Raw genomic sequence first — 23,227 nt, 5'->3', positions numbered from 1 at the left:
TCTTTTGACAGACTTGCATTTTAGGCAGTTAGTGCTGACTCTTAACATTGTGTTCAGGCCCGTGAAGTTATTTATCTAAATGACACACATGAACTAACTCCCTCTAGCTGTGAAAACTGTCAAATGCATTCATATTAGGAATTAGCAAATTAGACTACCTAGGCTTAGCTTTCAATTAATAATACCAAAAGAACAAAGCAAATTTAATGATTATAAAAAAAATGGAAATTTGTTTAAAATTGCATGCACTCTCTGAATCATGAAAGTTTAATTTGGACTTTACTGTCCCTTTTAACCTTTTACCGCCGTTATATTCCGTCCAAACGGCGCTGGGCTTTAGCGCCGTTAGGACGAAATACAGCGGCAGAGCCGTTGGATGTCCTGAAGCCAGCTGCGCTTACTGGATTTGATCGCGGTCTGGAGGGCGTTCCTAGAGTCATAGGGACGCCCCCCAGACCCGATCCCATAATTGATATCTCGATCGTGGGATTTCAGTTTGTCTACATCGGAACGTTGTTCCGATGTAGACATTATGACCCTGTCATGAGAGGGTTAAAGGGACACTGAACCCAAATTTTTTTTCTTTCATGATTCAGATAGAGCATGCAACTTTCTAATTTACTCCTATTATCAATTTTTCTTTGTTCTTTTGCTATGTTTATTTGAAAAAGAAGGCATTTAAGCTTTTTGTTTAGTTCAGGACCCTGGAAAGCACTTATTCATTGGTGGATGGATGTATCCACCAATCAGCAAGAACAACCCAGGTTGTTCATCAAAATGGGCCAGCATCTAAACTTACATTCTTGCATTTCAAATAAAGATACCAAGAGAATGAAGAAAATTTGATAATAGAAGTAAATTAGATAGTTGCCTAAAATTGCATGCTCTATCTGAATCGCAAAAGAAAAAAATTGGGTTCAGTGTCCCTTTAAGGACAGATATAAAACAGGAAATAAAACCAACCACCAAAACAAGGCTGTGTTAAACATAGGATTATGTAATAGGGTTTAGAATCATCCTTGTTTGTACAAACAGATAAATAGAACAAGCATCTGGCAAATATAAGAGAGGCACCTCATGTTTGTATCAGTCACCATATAGACAAATAGGATAGATAATATCAAACACAGGGTACTCCCATTTCCATAGAGCACCTTTATGTGCTAGTAGACACAGGCTGGCAGTATAAAGGTGTGTCAGCTCACCTCCTCCCGACAGCTCAAACACACTCACAGTGATGAACCAAACAGTAGGCCCCACACAAACGTGCACCTGGCAATTAGGGCTTGTAAACACTGTATTTTATATGGTTTTAATAAATCGGTATTTAAACTACAAACAATACAGTGTCAAAAACTGGTGGGTATACAAAGTCTGTACCCCCAGATATGCAATGCGTTTCTCTGAAGTTACGCTGCACTTATTTAAATGCTATCCTATCCAATCAGATTCTGAGAGCACAGGTGTAGTTAACATAAATAGAAAACTAGATCAAACAGGGTGGCGCCCATTACATTATAGAAACTAAAGTACATAAGCAAAACCTTTACACAACTTATAGTGTAAAATACATCTACATATTATTATTCTAAGGCTAATCTGAATACATCATTATGTCTAGCTTGTGTTTACTGGTAATCATCCCTTTTAAAATACTTTGGTCAATTTCATGGCACTTTAAGGACATTTTTTTTTTTATTATAAAGAGGTTAGCATATCCGTAGGCCTCAACTTCAGACTTAAAGGGACACGAAACCCACTTTTTTTTTATTTAGATATAGAATACACTTTTTTTAGAAAGTTTCCAATTTACTTCATTCTCCTGCTATTCCTTGTTGAAGAGAGATCTAGATAGGTAGCGTGCACATGTCTGGAGAATTACATGACAGGAAATGGTGCTGCCATCTAGTGCTTTTGCTAATGTATAACTGCTGCCATATAGTACTACAGACACGTGCACACTCCTGAACTTACCTCCCTGCATTTCAACAAGGAAACCAAAGAAAATTGGATAATAGAAGTAAATTGGAAAGCTGTTTAAAATTGCATGCTCTATCTGAATCATGAATGAAAATCTTTTGGTTTTTATGTCTCTTTAACCCCTTAACGACCAAGAACCTGCCAGGCATGTCCTACAAAAAGTGTCCGTTAATGACCAAGGACGTGCCTGGCACATCCTATGGGGTTTCAAGCGCTGGAAGCAATCGTGATCACTTCCAGCGTATTGCAGTGATGCCTCGATATTGAGGCAGCACTGCAATACCCTTTTTTACCCACCGATGCAGAGAGAGCCACTCTGTGGCCCTCTCTGCATCGGCCAGCGATGGTGCCGATCGTTGGTGAGAGGGAGCCGTAGCAGGGAGGTAGGTGGGCGGCCCATCGCTGGATTACTGCCGGATCCTCTTCATCCAGTGCTAGTACATAACTCGTATGGAATAGACGTGTGTTCAGAGTGTCTAAAGTAAAAAGGCTAAGGTGTCTAATACGTCTCATACAGTATCTAGTACTAGAGAACTAGAACAGTTTGTAGCTCAGCTCCACTGTCAGGTGCACGCCAAAAGTGGTGCTGTAATCCCTTGAGTCACAATAAATCCTCAGAAGGAGGCAGCACCTTGCAATATAAAAATATCTTTATTTCCACAGACTGGAATAAAACAGTGACGTTTCGGGTGGGACACCCTTAATCATACAAAGCTAAAACACACTGAACAAACCTTATAAAGGCCTACCTATGCACAGGTGTTCAATTAACATTTCTCAACACTTCCACCTAGTGGTTACTCACTTAGGATAGTACAACACAAAAAGCAATATCAGATGTGGAAATCTAGAGGCACCAGTCTCAGGACATTTTATCCAATGTGGCCACAACATTAGTCAGGTCCGTTTTCAAATCATTGATGCAATGCCACGTCCCAGACGGGGGGGGTAATAGAGAGTTAATGCTAAAAAAGGAGGCATTTTGGATTTACAAACTCAATGCAATGCAACCCTTGGGTTTAAATAAAGAATTGGATTATACTCTATTTCTATAATCATTTTGCAATTATTTTTGTAATCATTTTGAGTTATGAAATGTCAAATTTGCTGCAATTGTTTTTCATCTAATTTGCTGCAACTGTTTTTCACCAAATTTGCTGCAAGTGTTTTTCAACAAAATGTTTTTTTAATAATTTTCAATAATTTGTCTATCAATAATTTATTTGGTTGAAAATACATTGGTATCTGTATATGTCATTGTTTTGCATATGTATACATCTTTTGTATTGATTTTAATTCTATCTTGCACCAAGGTGAAATGAGAACATTAAGTTCTAATATAGATGTAACCACTAAGTGGAAGTGTTGAGAAATGTTAATTGAACACCTGTGCATAGGTAGGCCTTTATAAGGTTTGTTCAGTGTGTTTTAGCTTTGTATGATTAAGGGTGTCCCACCCGAAACGTCACTGTTTTATTCCAGTCTGTGGAAATAAAGATATTTTTATATTGCAAGGTGCTGCCTCCTTCTGTGGATTTATTAGTACTAGAGAACAGCAGTATCAGCTTATAAAGAAATAAAACTTTAATACAGTATTGCATCAGTGTTAATTTTGACAGCAAATTTCAATTTAGTCTTAGTTTTAGTCTTTTGACTAAAATGCCATTTTAGTTTTAGTCGTCTTTTAGTCATCTGAATTGTTTTAGTTTTAGTCGACTGAATCTCCAGTAGATTTTAGTCAACTAAATCTCCAGTAGATTTTAGTCGACTAAAATCTAAGGGGTTTAGTTAAAGTGTAATGCATTATTTAAGCATTTCTCTATAATTTGCAAACTGATTACATACTCCAGGAGTAAACATAACAGCTGTTAATATTTATTGTATTAAGGTTTAAACATGCAATACAGACACAGATTTAGCCATTGTGATATGTAACATCTTTATTAAACTTACAATTAAATAAAACCAAGTTTCATAAACAAACAGACGTGCAATTTTAAAATATAAAAAAACAAAACTGTAAACTATATTGGCTAAATTGAACATATTACCTAATATAAAAACAGTTCTCTGTTAATAATTAAAACAAGAATCAAGTAACTCAACACAGCAAAAAGTTTCTGCAGCTAGCACAGGCACAGCATAACTTAAACCATTATGCTTATTTCTATAGGAAGAATCAATTGATTGTTCACAGATTTGAAAAATTTCTATAGGAAGAATCAATTGATTGTTCACAGATTTGAAAAATTTTCGGCAACGATATTAGCACTGCTCTAGAACTTCCAAACTCATTATATACTCCTGGAGTAAAGGTTTATTAACCTGTTTTTATTTATGGTATTAAGGTTTCAACATGCAATACAGATTTAACTGTTGTGGTATATAACATGTCTTTATATATCTTAAAATTTAATAAAATTAAGTTTCGTAAAAGAGCAGTAATTGGATATGGATTGATTATAACACCTTGCATAAAATGTTTTTGTCAGCAAATTTTGATTTAGTTTTAGTCATAGTCTTTGGACTAAAATGTCGTTTTAGTCGTATTTTAGTCATCAGAATTTCTTTAGTTTTATAGTCATTTTAGTCTAGTTTTAGTCGACGAAATTAACACTGTATTGCATCAAGTTAGTTTAAAATCATGGATCCATAATTATATTGAAAGATAATAAAATATTCGGATAACATTCAAATAAACAGCCAAGCAGTGAATGTGAAATTGGTCTTCTAGTAGTGACGCTTGCTGAAATATCTTGTATGTCAGAAACAGCAAGCAAAATTAAGCAAAAAGGAGTCCAGTGTGTCAATCCCAATAGGTTAACCTATATGAAAAAAGTGTTGGGTGCACCAAAAATAAATGAAATTGCAAAGTTCAAAATGAATAATAAAAATCAAGTCAGAGGTCAAAAATGCGTGACTGGTGATGTCTGAATTGTACTCCTGTGCAGAAAAAAATGTCAGGTGGGAGGCTGATCTCTACACTAAAGCTAAAATTAACCCTACAAGCTACCTAATTAACCAATTAAAGGGACAGTATACTATAAAATAGTTTTTCCCTTTGTGTTTCCAATTACTTTTTTTTTTTTTCCAGCTGCAGATTATAAAATGCATGAGATTTGCTTTTTGAAGGTTTAATTGTTTATATGAATTAGCTGATTTTGTGTTTTGAAGCCACAACCTAATAAAATGGGTTGAGCTTGTAGGTATAATCGGATCTCATTACTTTATGACATTGTGTAAATATACATGCTTCTTTATCTTATATCTGTCCATTCACCAATACTTGGAGAGCACAATGGAAAATTAACATTTTATTACCTTATCGCTTCTATAACCCACTTGGAGTGTAATTTCTTCTACTGGCTGTGTTAACACAGCTTGGCCTTGAGGCCAAAAACGTTTAGGATGGGTGGGGATACCACAGGCTAAATAAACTATTTCAAATGCCAATATAAGGTAATGGAAAACTTGTAAACAATTGAATACAATCCAGCAGGTAAAGTGGATAATTGGGAACAAATTAAAGGGGAGGACATTTTTGAGTAAACTGTCCCTTTAACTGCCGGGCATTGTACAAGTGTGGTGCACAGCGGCATTTAGCGGCCTTCTAATTACCAAAAAGCAACGCCAAAGCCATATATGTCTGCTATTTCTGAACAAAGGGGACCCCAGAGAAGCATTTACAACCCTTTGTGCCATAATTGCACAAGCTGTTTGTAAATAATTTCAGTGAGAAACCTAAAGTTTGTGAAAAAAAACACAATTATTTTTATTTGATCGCATTTGGCGGTGAAATGGTGGCATGAAATATACTAAAATGGGCCTAGATCATTACTTTGGGTTGTCTACTACACTAAAGCTAAAATTAACCCTACAAGCTCTCTACAAGCTACATAATTAACCCCTTCACTGCTGGGCATAATACAAGTGTGATGCGCAGCGGCATTTAGCGGCCTTCTAATTACCAAAAAGTAAGAGAAACCTAAAGTTTGTGAAAAAGTGAACTTTTTTTTTTTTTTATTAATCGCATTTTGCGGTTAACTGGTGGCATGAAATATACCAAAATGGGCCTAAATCAATACTTTGGGTTGTCTACTAAAAAAAAAAAAAATACATGTGAAGGGTTATTCAGGGATTCCTGACAGATATCAGTGTTCCAATGTAACGCTAATTTTGAAAAAAAATGGTTTGGAAATAGCTAAGTGCTACTTGTATTTATTGCCCTACAACTTGCAGAAAAAAAGCAAACATGTAAATATTGGATATTTCTAAACTCAGGACAAAATTTAGAAACTATTTAGCATGTGTGTTTTTTGGTGGTTGTAGATGCGTAACAGATTTTGGGGGTCAAAGTTAGAAGAAAGTGTGTGTATTTTGTTTTTGTTTTGTTTTTTTCTTAAATTTTTTCATCAAATTTTATATAAAAAAAAATATAGTAAATTATATGATATGATATGATGAAAATAATGGTATCTTTAGAAAGTCCATTTATTAATAGCGAGGAAAACTGTATATAATATGTGTGGGTACAGCAAATGAGTAAGAGGAAAATTATAGCTAAACACAGCAGAAATGTAAAAAATAGCCCTGGTCCCAAACGGTCAGAAAATTGAAAAATGGTCTGGTCACAAAGGGGTCAATGCATCTGAGTGGATTTCTATGTATACCTTCATAACACACTACAGATTAGGGTCTTGATTCTCAACTTTGGCCCTAAAGTTCTGAGAACTGAATTAAAAATGATAGTGTGTGTGGTTTCTGCAGCTGTGCTTAATTCGCACCGCTTTTGTAAGTTTTAGTTGATAAGTTTATCTTTTTAAAGTGAGCAAAAAGAACTGTAATTAAACATATTTGCAGTAAATTTAAATTACCTTCAGGCTGCTAGCAACATAAAAATAAGAACATATGCACAGTATTTAAAAGCCTATTCTGGGTCTAAGCATTAATGTCCTGGTCAATCGTCCTTGTTGATAAGAGCAAAGAAATATTATTTTAGTTTTTATGTATGTAGTGGGTTGCACTGTTTCTGCATGTTAAATACTGATCAAGGCCCAGATACTGTTGGTTATAAACCTTACTACCTGATTAAAAACAGTACAGATTTTTTTTATTAACTTTTGTCGCCACTTGTTTTTTTGTTGTAGTTGTTGTTAACATTATAGGTACAGATATAAGTAATCTGATTTACAGTCTCTGTTACAAAGACATCTATCTTTTTTTTTCCCCCCAATATCTAATTCTAATGACTAAAGTCTAGATAACAAATAGGCACAGTAAACTTACTTAGTGTGTTTAAAAATAAATATATAAATACTGTACCAGTCTAAAATGTGAACTCACCTACTCACAGTAGGATGTATGACTTGTATAAAATGTGGAAAATAGAACACAAATCAAATGTATGCATTGACCAATGTTTTAAATTCTTCAAAGTAGCTACTTTGCCTTGATAAAAATGTTGCACACTCTTGGCACTCCCTCAACCAAATTAGGGCTAGATAGCAAGTGGCACGCTAACTGTTGCACATGAGCGAAAAAGTGTTTCTCGCGGTTCTGTGCGTGCCTCCTGAAGAAGCGCACATATAAATATTGCATTTGGATAACGTGACTTCAGAGCTCTGGTTAACTGTTACTCTCGACTAAAAGGTTGCGCAAAAAAACATTAAACAAAATTTATGCTTACCTGATAAATTTATTTCCGGACATGGAGAGTCCACGACGTCATTCCAATTACTAGTGGGAATATCACTCCTGGCCAGCAGAAGGAGGCAAAGAGCACCACAGCAAAGCTGTTAATTGTCACTACCCTACCCATAATCCCCAGTCATTCGACCAAAGGGAAATGGAAAAAGGAATAACGCAAAGGTGTAGAGGTGCCTGAGGTTTAGTCAAGATTAACTGTCTTAAATAAGGTTGGGGTCGTGGACTCTCCATGTCCGGAAAGATAGAAATTTATCAGGTAAGCATAAATTTAGTTTTCTTTGCTAAGACATGGAGAGTCCACAACGTCATTCCAATTACTAGTTGGAACCAATACTCAAGCTAGAGGACACAGGATGAATAGCTGACCAGCAGTCTCGTAAGCAAAACGAATTATACTTCTCAACCAGAGGGAAAGAGAAGTAGCAGTAGCCTTCTGAACCTTACGCTTTCCTGAGAAACAAATAAACAGGGTAGAAGACTGGTGAAAATCCTTAGTCGCCTGTAGGTAGAATTTTAGAGCATGCACCACATCCAAGTTGTGCAACAGACTTTCCTTATGAGAAGGAGGATTGGGACAGAGAGAAGGAACAACAATTTCCTGATTAATATTTCTATCCAAAACCACTTTAGAGAGAAACCCCAATTTAGTACGAAAAACCACCTTATCCACATGAAAGATAAGGTTTCCAAAACTTTCAGAGCAGAAGAAATAGCAATAAGAAACAATCTTCCAAGATAACAGCTTAATATCTATGGAATGCATTGGCTCAAACGGAGCCCGCTGCAAAACTTTAAGAACAAGGTTAAGGCTCCAAGGAGGAGCAACAGGCTTAAACACAGGCATGATTCTGACCCAGGCCTAACAAAAGATTGAACATCTGGCACATCCGCCAAACGCTTATGTAAAAGAATAGGTAATGCATAAATCTGACCTTTCAGAGAACTGGAAGACAATCCTTTCTCCAGACCTTCCTGGAGAAAAGACACAATTCTAGGAATCCTGACCCTACTCCAAGAGTAGCTCCTTGATTCACACCAAAAAAAAGGTATATAGGCCATATCGTATGGTAAATTTTACGAGTAACATGCTTACGAGCCTGCAGCATGGTCTCGATGACAGACTGAGAAAACCCACGCTTAGCCAGAACTAAGCGTTTTAATCTCCAAGCAGTCAGCTTCAGAGAAACGAGATTTGGATGGAGGAATAGACCCTGAAATAGAAGGTCCTTCCTCAGAGGCAACCTCCAAGGTGGCAGAGATGGCATCTTCACTAGGTCTGCATACCAGATCCTGTGAGGCCATGCAGGAGCTATTAGAATTACCGACGCTCTTTCCTGTTTGATACGAGCAATGACTCATGAAAGGATTGCAAACGGAGGAAACAGATATGCTCGACCGAAAATCCAAGGAACCGCCAGAGCATCTATCAGAGCGGCCTGTGGATCTCTTGACCTTGAACCGTACCTTGGAAGCTTGGCGATCTGCCGAGACACCATCAGATACAACTCTGGCACCCCACACTTGAGGGTTAATCTGGAGAACACCTCCGGATGGAGAGTTCACTCACCGGGATGAAAAGTCTGCTCAGAAAATCCACCTCCCAGTTGTCCACCACTGGAATGTGGATGGCAGACAACAATTGTGAGCTGGCGTCCATGGTCACGATCACCCAGGAAGGTCTCCGGAAGCATGTGCTCTGAGAGACAGATGCTCCTGAGAAAGCGACCACGGAAGAGAGTCTCTTGTCGACTGGTCTAGATCTATCCTCTGAGACAGATCCGAATTGTCTCCGTTTCATCGTCTGAGCATGCATAATTGCAGAGCTCTCACATGGAATCGAGCAAAGGGAATGATGTCCATGGAAGCGACCATCAGACCAATTACCTCCATGCATTGAGCCACCGATGGCCAAACAGTAAACTGAAGAGGCAATAGGAGAGAATTTTGGATTTTCTGACCTCTATCAGAAAATTTTTCATAGATAGGGACTCTATGATGTTCCCTAAGAAAACCACCCTTATAGCTGGAACAAGGGAACTCTTTTCCAAATTAACTTTCCATTTGTGGGAACGTAGAAAAGACAACAAGATCTCTGTATGAGAGTTTGCTTTTTGAAAAGATTGCACCTGAACCAATATGTCATCCAGGTAGGGTGCCACAACAATTCTCAGAGACCTGACCACTTCCAAGAGAACCCCCAGAACCTTTGAGAAGATTCTGGGAGCTGTGGCAAGGCCAACCGGAAGAGCCACAAACTGAAAGTGCTTGTCTAGAAAAGCAAATCTCAGGAATTTGTAATGATCTCTGTGGATGGGAACATGAAGATATGTGTCCTTCAGGTCTATGGTCGTCATGAACTGACCCTCTTGGACCAAAGGAAGAATGGAACGAATGCTTTCCATTTTGAAGGACGGTACCCTCATATACTATCTGAATGTCTAATTTTCCTCTTGCGTTTTCCCAACATAGGAAAACAGATAATGCCGCAGAAGATACCTGAGCAGCAAAATCTGCAGGCAAATAAACTCCTCCAGGATGCTGAGAGGAACTGTATGTGACGCCATAGAGGCTTGGGACGTTTGAGGAACAAGCTGTGGCAATGCCTGAACAGCATCCTCCTGAGAGACATTGGGCAACAATTTATTTTTACACTCTAGTGTTCTAGCTAAATAATTAGCACAAAATTGCATAGGTGAAACAATTTGGGCCTCTAGATATAATAAACATTTATCAAAAGAAACAATTTGATTATCCATGTCTATAGCTTGAAATTAAAATTCTTTCCCCCCCCAAAAAAAAAATTAAAAGCAGAATAAAGTCTGAAAAAAACTACTGTAACTTTAAGAGTAGTCCTTTTGTCCCAAGCGTTATAATAATTAACCACCCAAAAAGAAAAAAAACCTCTGGACCTCTACACCCCAGGTGAGGTGCCCTTCGCAATCCAGAAGCAATATATGCACAGAGAATTGCCATCAGTCGATTTCTCACCAGCTGACACAAAACTGCAAGAATTAGTGACTCAGCTCCGTATTCGGAAGAACAGAGGGTCACATGACCGGCACCACAGGAATTGTGGATACAAAAAACTGCCTAGTAACAGCGATTTTATTTTTTTTTATTATTATTTTTCTCCCCTGTACACAAGCAGTTCCCGGTCTCCACAGAAAAAGTCTCCATCAAAGCACATTTACAGACCGATTAAAATTGCCGGTCAAACAATTATTTCTATGTGTAGAGAACGCTCCTGAAGCCAGACATCTAGCAAGAGAGTCTACATATTTCAAACATACAAATCATTAATAAATTAATAGATTAAACAAAGAGCCACAGAGGAACAATCCATTAGATAAGGGGAAATTAACCCCTAGTCTTCCCACATACAATTGTGCCTGCTCACTTTCCAAACAAATCCTGCATACAGGATAATTATGTCCCAATTAATATTGCAGAATTAATGATCTTCTGAAGTGCAAGTCTCCAGTACCTAGAAGACAAAAAAACACTTACCTGCAATCTAGCTGTCCAGCAGGAAGACGGCTCAAAAGACGTGAAAGGACATACTCCTTACAGAGACCTGTAGACAAAAGAAAGAACAGAGTAACCTACTCTGGCTTTCTATAACTAGGGCAGCAGTATGTTAGGAAACAAAGTAAGGACCACCTCACAACTTCCTAACTGCTTAAAAGCAACCACTACTCTACTGAAGAGATTGTCGTGGACTCGGCTAAACCCAAATCCTTGCTTGCAGGGAAAAGTACCCAAAAAACAAAATTTATGCTTACCTGATAAATTTCTTTCTCTTGTGGTGTATCCAGTCCACGGGTTCATCCATTACTTGTGGGATATTCTCCTTCCCAACAGGAAGCTGCAAGAGGACACCCACAGCAGAGCTGTCTATATAGCTCCTCCCCTAACTGCCACCCCCAGTCATTCGACTGAAGACAAGCAAGAAAAAAGGAGAAACTATAGGGTGCAGTGGTGACTGTAGTTTAAAAATAAAAAACACCTGCCTTAAAGTGACAGGGTGGGCCGTGGACTGGATACACCACAAGAGAAAGAAATTTATCAGGTAAGCATAAATTTTGTTTTCTCTTGTAAGGTGTATCCAGTCCACGGGTTCATCCATTACTTGTGGGATACCAATACCAAGGCTTTAGGACACGGATGAAGGGAGGGACAAGGCAGGTGCTTTCTCCCAAAAATAGCCTTGGAGGAAGCAAAAGTATCAAATTTGTAGAATTTAGAAAAAGTATGAAGCGAAGACCAAGTCGCCGCCTTACAAATCAGTTCAACAGAGGCCTCATTTTGCTACCGCTCTAGTGGAATGAGCTGTAATTCTTTCAGGAGGCTGCTGGCCAGCAGTCTCATAAGCTAAACGGATTATGCTTCTCAGCCAAAAAGAACGAGAAGATGCCGAAGCCTTTTGGCCTCTCCTCTGTCCAGAGTAGACAACAAACAATGCAGATGTTTGACGAAAATTCTTAGTAGCTTGTAAATAAAACTTTAAAGCATGAACCACGTCAAGATTGTGTAATAGACGTTCCTTCTTTGAAGAAGGATTAGGACACAGTGACAGAACAACAATCTCCTGATTGATATTCTTATTAGATACCACCATAGGAAGAAATCCAGGTTTGGTATGCAAAACTACCTTATCTGCATGGAAGATCAGATAAGGGGAATCGCACTGTAAGGCAGATAACTCTGAAACTCTTCGAGCCGAAGAGATAGCTACCAAAAACAGAACTTTCCAAGATAAAAGCTTGATATATATGGAATGCAGAGGTTCAAACGGAATCCCTTGAAGAACTTTAAGAACTAAATTTAAACTCCATGGCGGAACAACAGGTTTAAACACAGGCTTGATTCTAAATAAATAAAAAGAGAGAAGCGCTCAACCTGGGAACGAACAATAGCATAATAGCTTGCTCTATGGCTAGTTACCACCCAAGAAGCAGCCTCTTTTTGCTCAAAATGTGCCTTTCACAGAGAAGAACTTTCCTGAAGCATATCAGTCTGATCCTGACTTCACAGTACAGTCCAGCCCCGAAATACCAGGCAATCCCTCTCTGAACAAGAGAAACAGCAAAACCCCAGACGTACGTTTCGGCCTATTGTGGGCCTCGTCAGTGAGGTGCAGCCATATCCCTCTAGGCACACTGAGCAACGGGTCCACGTCTGGATTCCCGCATCACACTTAGGGAGACTTCCCAAAATGTCATAATTTGCATAAATAAAAAGAGAGAAGCGCTCAACCTGGGAACGAACAATAGCATAATAGCTTGCTCTATGGCTAGTTACCACCCAAGAAGCAGCCTCTTTTTGCTCAAAATGTGCCTTTCACAGAGAAGAACTTTCCTGAAGCATATCAGTCTGATCCTGACTTCACAGTACAGTCCAGCCCCGAAATACCAGGCAATCCCTCTCTGAACGAGAGAAACAGCAAAACCCCAGACGTACGTTTCGGCCTATTGTGGGCCTCGTCAGTGAGGTGCAGCCATATCCCTCTAGGCACACTGAGCAACGGGTCCACGTCTAGATTCCCGCATCACACTTAGGGAGACTTCCCAAAATGTCATAATTTGCATAAATAAAAAGAGAGAAGCGCTCAACCTGGGAACGAGCAATAGCATAATAGCTTGCTCTATGGCTAGTTACCACCCAAGAAGCAGCCTCTTTTTGTTCAAAATGTGCCTTTCACAGAGAAGAACTTTCCTGAAGCATATCAGCCTGATCCTGACTTCACAGTACAGTCCAGCCCCGAAATACCAGGCAATCCCTCTCTGAACGAGAGAAACAGCAAAACCCCAGACGTACATTTCGGCCTATTGTGGGCCTCGTCAGTGAGGTGCAGCCATATCCCTCTAGGCACACTGAGCAACAGGTCCACGTCTGGATTCCCGCATCACACTTAGGGAGACTTCCCAAAATGTCATAATTTGCATAAATAAAAAGAGAGAAGTTTTCAACCTGGGAACGAACAATGGCATAATAGCTTGCTCTATGGCTAGTTACCACCCAAGAAGCAGCCTCTTTTTGCTCAAAATGTGCCTTTCACAGAGAAGAACTTTCCTGAAGCATATCAGTCTGATCCTGACTTCACAGTAAACGTATGTCTGGGGTTTTGCTGTTTCTCTCGTTCAGAGAAGGATTGCCTGGTATTTCGGTGCTGGACTGTACTGTGAAGTCGGGATCAGACTGATATGCTACAGGAAAGTTCTTCTCTGTGAAAGGCACATATTGAGCAAAAAGAGGCTGCTTCTAGGGTGGTAACTAGCCATAGAACAAGCTATTATGCTATTGTTCGTTCCCAGGTTGAGCGCTTCTCTCTTTTTATTTATTGATTCTAACTAAAGCCTGACAAAACGCCTGAACGTCTGGAACATCTGCCAGACGCTTGTGCAGAAGAATAGGTAGAGCAGAAATCTGTCCCTTTAAGGAACTAGCTGACAATCCCTTCTCCAATCCTTCTTGGAGAAAGGATAATATCCTAGGAATTCTGAACTTACTCCATGAGTAACCCTTGGAGTCACACCAATGAAGATATTTACACCATATCTTATGATAGATTTTCCTGGTGACAGGCTTTCAAGCCTGAATCAAGGTATCAATGACCGACTCGAAGAAACCACATTTTGATAAAATCAAGCGTTCAATCTCCAAGCAGTCAGAGGGGAGAGAGAACTCTTTTCTTCGTTCACCTTCCACCCGTGAGACCTCAGAAAGGCCAGAACAATGTCCGTATGGGACTTGGCGATTTGAAAAGTCGATGCCTGTGTCAGAATGTCGTCTAGGTAAGGAGCCACCGCTATGCCTCGTGGCCTTAGAACCGCCAGTAGGGACCCTAGAACCTTCGTAAAGCTTTTTGGTGCCGTGGCTAGCCCGAAGGGAAGAGCCACAAGCTGGTAATGCCTGTCTAGGAAGGCGAACCTGAGGAACTGATGATGATCTCTGTGAATCGGAATGTGGAGATAAGCATCCTTTAAGTCCACGGTAGTCATAAATTGACCCTCCTGGATCATAGGGAGGATGGTTCGGATAGTCTCCATCTTGAAGGATGGGACTCTGAGAAATTTGTTTAGGATCTTGAGATCCAAGATTGGTCTGAAAGTTCCCTCTTTTTTGGGAACTATAAACAGATTTGAATAAAAGCCCTGCCCCTGTTCCTCCCTTGGAACTGGGTGGATCACTCCCATAACCAGTAGGTCTTGAACACAACGTAAGAATGCCTCTCTCTTTATCTGGTTTACAGATAATTGTGAGAGATGAAATCTCCCCTTTGGAGATGAAGCTTTGAAGTCCAGAAGATATCCCTGGGAAACAATCTCTAATGAGCAGGGATCCTGGACGTCTCTTGCCCAAACCTGGGCGAAGAGAGAAAGTCTACCCCCTACAAGCCTGGGCGAAGAGAGAAAGTCTGCCCCCTACTAGATCCGGTCCCGGATCGGGGGCTACTCCTTGCTGTCTTAGAGGCGGCAGCAGGTTTTTTGGCCTGCTTCCCCTTGTTCCAAGCCTGGTTCGGTCTCCAGACTGGTTTGGACTTTGCGAAATTTCCCTCTTGTTTTGCATTAGAGGAAGCTGAAGCTGCGCCACTCTTGAAGTTTCGAAATGAACGAAAATTATTCTGTTTGGTCCTTAATTTATTGGACCTATCCTGAGGAAGGGCATGACCTTTTCCTCCAGTAATATCAGAAATGATCTCCTTCAGGCCCGGCCCGAATAGGGTCTGTCCTTTGAAGGGGAAGTTAAGAAGCTTAGACTTTGAAGTAACGTCTGCTGACCATTCTGGCCCTAGGCGCCAGAATGGGAAAACCTGAATTCTTAGCCGTTAGTTTGGTTAGATGAAAAACGGCGTCAGAAATAAAGGAATTAGCTAACTTGAGAGCTTTAATCCTGTCTAAAATATCATCTAACGGGGTCTCCACCTGTAGAGCCTCCTCGAGAGACTCAAACCAAAAAGCCGCTGCAGCAGTAACTGGGGCGATGCATGCAAGAGGCTGGAGAATAAAACCTTGATGGATAAAAAATTTATTAAGGAGACCCTCCAATTTTTTATCCATAGGATCTAAGAAAGCACAACTGTCCTCGACGGGGATAGTTGTACGCTTAGCTAGGGTAGAGACTGCTCCCTCCACCTTAGGGACCTTCTGCCACGAGTCCCGTATGGTGGCATCTATGGGAAACATCTTTTTAAAAGCAGGAGGGGGAGAGAACGGCACATCTGGTCTATCCCATTCCTTAGTAATAATTTCCGAAAACCTCTTAGGGACTGGAAAAACATCAGTGTAAACAGACACTGCAAAGTATTTGTCCATTTTACACAATTTCTCTGGAACTACAATGGGGTCACAGTCATCCAGAGTCGCTAAAACCTCCCTGAGCAATAAGCAGAGGTGTTCAAGCTTAAATTTAAAGGCTGTCATTTCAGAATCGGACTGAAGTAACGTCTTCTCTGAAATCTCACCCTCAGATAGCAAATCCCTTGCCACGGCTTCGGAGCATTGTGAGGGTATATCGGACATAGCTACTAAAGCATCAGAAAGCTCTGTATTTGTTCTAGCGCCAGAGCTGTCTCGCTTTCCTTGTAACCCTGGCAGTTTGGACAATACCTCTGTGAGGGTATTAGTCGTAACTGCCGCCATGTTTTGTAAAGTAAACGCATTGGACGCGCTAGATGTACTTGGGGTCACTTGAGCGGGAGTTATAGGTTCTGACACGTGGGGAGAGCTAGATGGCATAACCTCCCTTTTGTCAGTCGGAGAAACCTCTGATGATAAGTTATAGAAATTTCAGTACATTTGGTACACATTCTAAGATGGGGTTCCACAATGGCTTCTAAACATATTGAACAAGGAGTTTCCTCTATGTCAGACATGTTTAACAGACTAGTAATGAGACCAGCAAGCTTGGAAAACACTAATAAATGTGAAACAGTAATTAAATAAAAACGGTATTGTGCCTTTAAGACAAAAAAAACTATCACATAAACGGCAAAACAGTGTTAAAAAGTAGTAAACTCTTCGAAATTTTTACAGTGTGTATAAGGGACTAAAGCAGCATTGCACCCACTTGCAAATGGATGATTAACCCTTTATGCCCCAAACCGGATTTGGAAAACGTTAATAAACAGTTAAACACCTTGCCACAGCTCTGCTGTGGCTCATAACTGCCCTCAAATACGATTTAGGAAAGAAATAAGCCCTCTATCGTGGTCCTCAGATGCCAGAGGACTCCTTTAGGGAAGCTGGATGTCTCAGTCTGAATATGAACTGCGCATCTAGAGCGCGAAAATAGGCCCCTCCCACCATGCACTCGATGTCAGAAGGCCTTAAGAAAATACTCCTAGGAGTATCTGACTAGCCATGTGGAAACTAGGCCCCAAAAAACGATTTATCACCCTCAGAGAAAAAACGTTCTTTCTATATAACATGTAAACGTTTTGTCACTAAGAAATATGAGTATTAACATGAATATTACCCTTTTTTGTAAGCATGATCCCAGTCGTTGTTAAATCACTGCATCAGGCTTACCTCAATTATACAAGGCTCTGTCAGCATTTTCTAGATCTTATCATCTCTCTAGAAATAAATATACTGAACATACCTCAAAGCAGGTAATCTGCAAACCGTTCCCCCAACTGAAGTCTTTCCCATACTCTTCAGCTATGCGTGAGAACAGCAATGGACCTTAGTTACAAACCGCTAAGATCATCAACCTCCAGGCAGATTCTTCTTCAAATTTCTGCCTGAGAGTAAAATAGTACAACGCCGGTACCGTTTAAAAATAACAAACTTTTGATTGAAGGTAAAACTACACTCTCTTGATACTTCCTATCTTGTCGAGAGCTGCAAGAGAATGGGGGTGGCAGTTAGGGGAGGAGCTATATAGACAGCTCTGCTGTGGGTGTCCTCTTGCAGCTTCCTGTTGGGAAGGAGAATATCCCACAAGTAATGGATGAACCGTGGACTAGATACACCTTACAAGAGAAAAGGAATTAATTTCTTCAGACACCAAAACTTCACCTCCTCCATTGACAGAGGCAAAGAGAATGACTGGGGATTATGGGTAGGGGAGTGACACTTAACAGCTTTGCTGTGGTGCTCTTTGCCGCCTCCTGCTGGCCAGGAGTGATATTCCCACTAGTAATTGGAATTACGTTGTGGACTTTCCATGTCTTAGGAAAGAAATACATTTAAAGCGTGCAGTTACATTCAACACAATCTAATAAATAATATTTTTTTTTTAAATTAAATAAAAAGTTATAAGGGCTCAAAGATATAAGGGTCTCAGGTGTTTTAAAAAAAGGAATGCAAAAGGGTTTTAACGTCGCTAAATAGAATATATTCTGCTATATGAAGAACAAATATTAATATTTCATGTTGGGTTAGCGCACTTGAGAAAATGCGATCGGGAAAGGGTGTCATTTACCCCCTCACACACACTTTTCACTCCATTGAAGTCTATGGGGGAATATGTTAACACAATGATATTAACATTTCGGCTTTTTGCGCATGTTGAGTTAGCACTTGTATATTGTACAAAAAGCTCGCTTCTAGCGTATTATTTCTTTTGAGCGGGAGTAATAAATAGTGCTCCATTTGTAATCTAGCCCTTCATGAGTTAACAGCCTGTGGTGCCTGAATGAGTTTCAGTATATGAAAACAAGGCAGAACATGATGTGATCTGAAATGTTATTGCAGAAAGAAAAGGACACATGCAAGAAATGTTAGCACTTTTGCTTTGTAGTGCTGTTCCACATCCAGCTGTTCTCTTCAAACAGAGCTATGCTTTGGCTGCACTGTGTAAGTTTCCCATAACATAGCGCAGCCAGAGCAGTGTGCTGTTTGAAGAGAACAGTCAAATACGGAGCAGTACTAGAAAGCAGCAGTGCATTGATTGATGACTGGCTCTTAGTAACTTTTTCTAGCCTTTCCTGGTTTCCTGAAGGTAAAATGTTCTTGAGAGCAATGTACCATTTCTTTTACTATATTTTTACCTTATAATTATGTGATGTTAGACCAAGAGCAAAGGAAAGAAATGTATTCAAGAGACATTTTAAAACCTTAACAAAAAATATATTTTTTTCTTTGCAGATTTTCTGCAGTAACATTTTCAGCTGCTGTGATATATTATAAAAATTGCTTTATTCTTCAGTTAATCAGCACATTAACATTTGAGCTAGTACTTTTAGTGTAACCGACTAATTTTAAAAATGAATTTAATTTCAAAATGATCTGTAGATTTATTTATTTTTTACTAAAAATTATTGTAGAAAGTGGGGAAATAAATTCTGTCCCTGGATGTATTAGTTGCTTGCTTTCCCATCACACTGTGATCTATTGAGTTTAGGTCATGTGACTGTGAAGGCCAGACAATGTCATCCAGTACCTTAGTCTCCTCTTTTGTCAAATAGCACAACATGGAGATGAGTTTTGGCTTTTCAAAAACAAATGATGGCACCATAAGCACAACCCACATGAATTACTGCTGAATACTGTGGTAGCCGTGCTTGTTAAAGTAACATGAAACCAAAACTTTCCAATTTACTTCTATTATCAATTTTGTTTAATTCTCTTGGTATTCTTTATTTAACCCTTTAAGGACACAGCTTTCAGTTTGCTCAATTGTTTTATGACGGAAAAATTCCGTCATATGTCCTTAAGAGGTTAAGGAGCAACAATTACTGGGAGCTAGCTGAACACAATGGTAAGCTAATGACAAAAGGCTTATATGTGCAGCCACCAATCAATTTTATGCTTTTAACAAAGGATACCTAGAAAACAAAGCAAATTAGATATAACAAGTACATTTGAAAGTTGTTTAAAAGTATGCTTTGTCTGAATCAGGAAATAAATATTTTTTTGGGTACGACGTCCCTTTAAGTGTGCCTTCAACTATAACTAAATTACCAACTACACAATGGGAACTACACATCCAGACATCATCCAATCACTGTTTCTTCATCTCAAGATAGAGATTTGCTTGGGCTAAAAAAGTTGGCCAACTGCTTTATTTGCCACCTTCAGTAGTAGTTTTCTCACAACAATTCTGCCATGAAGACCGGCTTCAAATAGTCTAACCTGAACCGATAGTTATATTCAATTCAGGTAGAGCATACAATTAAAAAAAAACAAAGCTCATTAACTTTGCTTTGTTCCCATGGCAGGAAGTAGTGCTGCCATCTAGTGCTCTTACAAATGGGTAACATTCTTGCAAAACTTCTGCCATATAGTGCTCCAGCTATGTGCACACTCCTGAGCATACCTCCCTCCATTTTATCCAATGATACCAAGTGAATGAAGACAATTTGATAATATAAGTAAATTAGAAAATTGTTTAAAATTGCATGCTTTATCTGAATCATGAAAGAAAAATATTGGGTTTCAAGTATAAGCTTTTAGATTCAATGGTATTTTTTTTTTTAGCAACTTTCCAGTTTAATTTTGAGACAGATAGATATAATTTTTTTTCTTGGTATCTTTTGTTGAAGAAGCAGCAATGCCCAACTGAGAGCTAGCAGAATACATTGGATGAGCCAATGACGAGGTGTATAGGTGCAGCCACCAATCAGCAGTTAGCTTCCAGTACAGTGCTTGACAAATCTGTTTAAACATTAGTAGCCAGTAAGAATATTTAGGAGCAAGCCAGATGGATTTGTATTTAGATATATGGCAAATAACCCAAAAACTTTGGAGCCAGGGGTAAAATTCTAGGAGCCAGTGGCTCCTGGGTTTGTTGAGCCCTGTAGTAGTACATTGCTGCTCCTCAGCCTACTTAGATATACTTTTCAGCAGAAGATACCAAGAGAACAAAGCAGTTTAGATAATAGAAGTAAATAAGAAAGTTGTTTAGAATTGCATTTCTAAATCACATAATTGAATTTGATTCTATACAAACAGATATCTTCCATTCTAGACTTGCAATTGCCTGTTTCTGGATTGCACAGATATTAGTGTGTTGCATTTTCACAGAAATAAATCTGGCTCAGAAAATTGCCGAATGTGGCTTGAGGCTGCCTTATTTGGCATTCGGATCTTCTCAAAATAGACACGTGCACATGTCTGCTACATTCTGTGTATTTAAAATAGTTTAATCTGTAAGTTCATTATAAGTGCTACTTTTTGCTCTCCTACAGCTCATCCTCGACCTCTGATGTCACAGTGTCGTTTGACCATAAGGAAACAGCTGATGCACCCAGGAAAGAAACAAGTTATTGGGCAACTGAACATTCCTGATTCCATGGTTAAATATTTATATTATGAGACTTAAGAGAGAATATTTCATGAACCGTAGATGCCGAGAATCCCTGGTCGCAAGAACACTTCTGCAAAAATCCATGAAACTGCATAAAGCAAATAACATACACTTTCTTTTTTTATAGAATGTCGGAAAAACAGTAGAGAATATTATTTACATAAAGGTTGCTGTGTTGATTGTTCTAGAGTTTTTCTTCACATCTTTTGGTTGTTTGTTTTGCTATCAATCAATAACCGCTAATAAAGCAACGGTATAACTTGTACACAAACCTACATTTCCAACTAGTTTTAACTTTTAGTGAGCCGTTTTTCATTCAAAATATTGTGTTTGTGTGTAGTTTTTACTTGAACGAAAAAACATTATGTGGTGTTTAAATTGTATTTGTCAAATAATTTAATAACGGTTGACTGGTAGAACAAATGTTACATTTTGCACATTACCTTATGCTGTCAGTCACTACAAACATTTAACATTTTGGATTAAATCTGTCCGGTATTGTGAGTTTGTAAAAAGGACATACAGGAGCAATAACACAGTTCAGATCATGACCCCTTGTTCTGTTGTTGCTCATTTTGTGTGAAAAATACAGTGTCAGCTTTATTTAGCCCCTTAAAATGCTTCAAAGTTTCTATATTTGCCTCTCTCCCTAGACTAAGATATACATATGTCATTGAGCTTTTCTTTGCAAGCTTTATATTGTTTTAGTTGCCCTCCAGATTGCAGTTTATTTATATTGTGGAGATAAGGTCTGCAGAACTGCACACAATAGTCAAGATGAGGTCTAACTAGTGATATATAATATGGCCTAAGAACTTTAATATCCATACTGCAAATACCTCAGTCTATGCAGCCAAGAATTCTGTTGGCCTTACGACAATACTGCATTGTTTACCATGTTTCAAATAATCTGAAATAATAATTCCCAACTCCATTTCTTTTCTTTATATATAAAAGTGATTGCGTCTGTAAATAACCTTTTGGACTTTTCGTTTCTAAATGCATAACTTTGCACATATTGTACATTACTGTTCTTTACTTGGTTTAACACTCAATTCTAATTTTACCTATGCTGTTTATCGGCTCCTAATACGTGTTTTTCAAGTTTTGAGTGATTACAATGCAAATCATAAAACCATTCCTATATCGGATTTTAGCATATAGAGAAAAAATGTTCTATATGATACATGGACACTATTGACATCAGAATTTACAATATTTTGACAATACAATGGACACATCGAATTAAACATACAAAAGGTTTTGATAAAGTGCAGAACTGGACTTTCTGACATGTTTGTGAGTGTTCCAATATGATATGGAATAATTGTTATTTTGCACATGTGTAATACATTCCAGATTATATTTTAGATTTATAATATGAATATATGGTCTAGATTAGTGTTTCTCAACCGCGGTCCTCAAGTACTGCCAACAGGCCAGGTTTTCATTATAGCTGAACCAGTGCACAGGTGAAATAATCAGCTGATCAGTAACCATGGTTACTAATAACCTGCTCTCATCCATCAGCTGATTATTTCACCTGTGCCCTGGTTCAGCTATTGAAAACCTGGCCTGTTGGGGTACTTGAGGACCGCGGTTGAGAAACAATGGTCTAGATTTATTAAACCTATATTCAGTACTATTGAATAGTCCCTCTGTAATAGTCAGAACAGGCTTTTATATATGTATATGTATTTAATGGACAGATACCTGAAATTGTGTACAGCTAACGAGACCTGCAGGAAATGCAAGAAAACGAAAATCGAACAATTATGCTCTTAAAATGTTTGTTTTTATTTCTTACTTGTATTTTCGTGATTGTCAGTAACAGTAATTTTGACTTCTTAAATGGGATTTCTATAAGTAATTACTTTTTTTGAAATCAGGATTTAAGTTTGTCATTGTGTCTTGTTTATTGGCAACAAAGATCTTTTGTACAGGTTTTTACAGTAAACAGAAGTCCCAAAAATATATGTAGCAGGGTTAGCCTTGGTAACTCAGCAGGGGCATTTAAAGTTATGAAAATCAGAAAATCTTCAATTTTCAGAGCTAAATTACATGTAAGGGTGCAAAATAAATGACAAAAGTATATTACGTTATTTTTCTTTACGCATAACTTTTCTCCAACATAGGTGTGTCCGGTCCACGGCGTCATCCTTACTTGTGGGATATTCTCCTCCCCAACAGGAAATGGCAAAGAGCCTAGCAAAGCTGGCCATATAGTCCCTCCCAGGCTCCGCCTACCCCAGTCATTCTCTTTGCCGTTGCACAGGCAACATCTCCA

The 23,227-nt window shown here is 38.8% G+C and overlaps 1 protein-coding gene across 1 annotated transcript in view; it reads left to right on the top strand.

The window, feature by feature from the left end:
• The window catches only part of LOC128645904 (ankyrin repeat and SOCS box protein 12), a 34,070-nt gene extending 12,808 nt beyond the window's left edge, over positions 1–21,262 (top strand). The window contains exon 2 of the mRNA XM_053699221.1: positions 20,822–21,262. Coding sequence (XP_053555196.1) covers positions 20,822–20,955 — 134 coding nt within the window. The 3' untranslated portion in view covers positions 20,956–21,262. The remainder of the gene's footprint in view (positions 1–20,821) is intronic.
• Positions 21,263–23,227: the final 1,965 nt, after the last annotated feature.

This window comes from Bombina bombina, chromosome 1 (genome assembly GCF_027579735.1).
Source record: "Bombina bombina isolate aBomBom1 chromosome 1, aBomBom1.pri, whole genome shotgun sequence".
NCBI lineage: Eukaryota > Metazoa > Chordata > Amphibia > Anura > Bombinatoridae > Bombina > Bombina bombina.
This window is presented reverse-complemented; position numbering and strand designations above follow the sequence as displayed.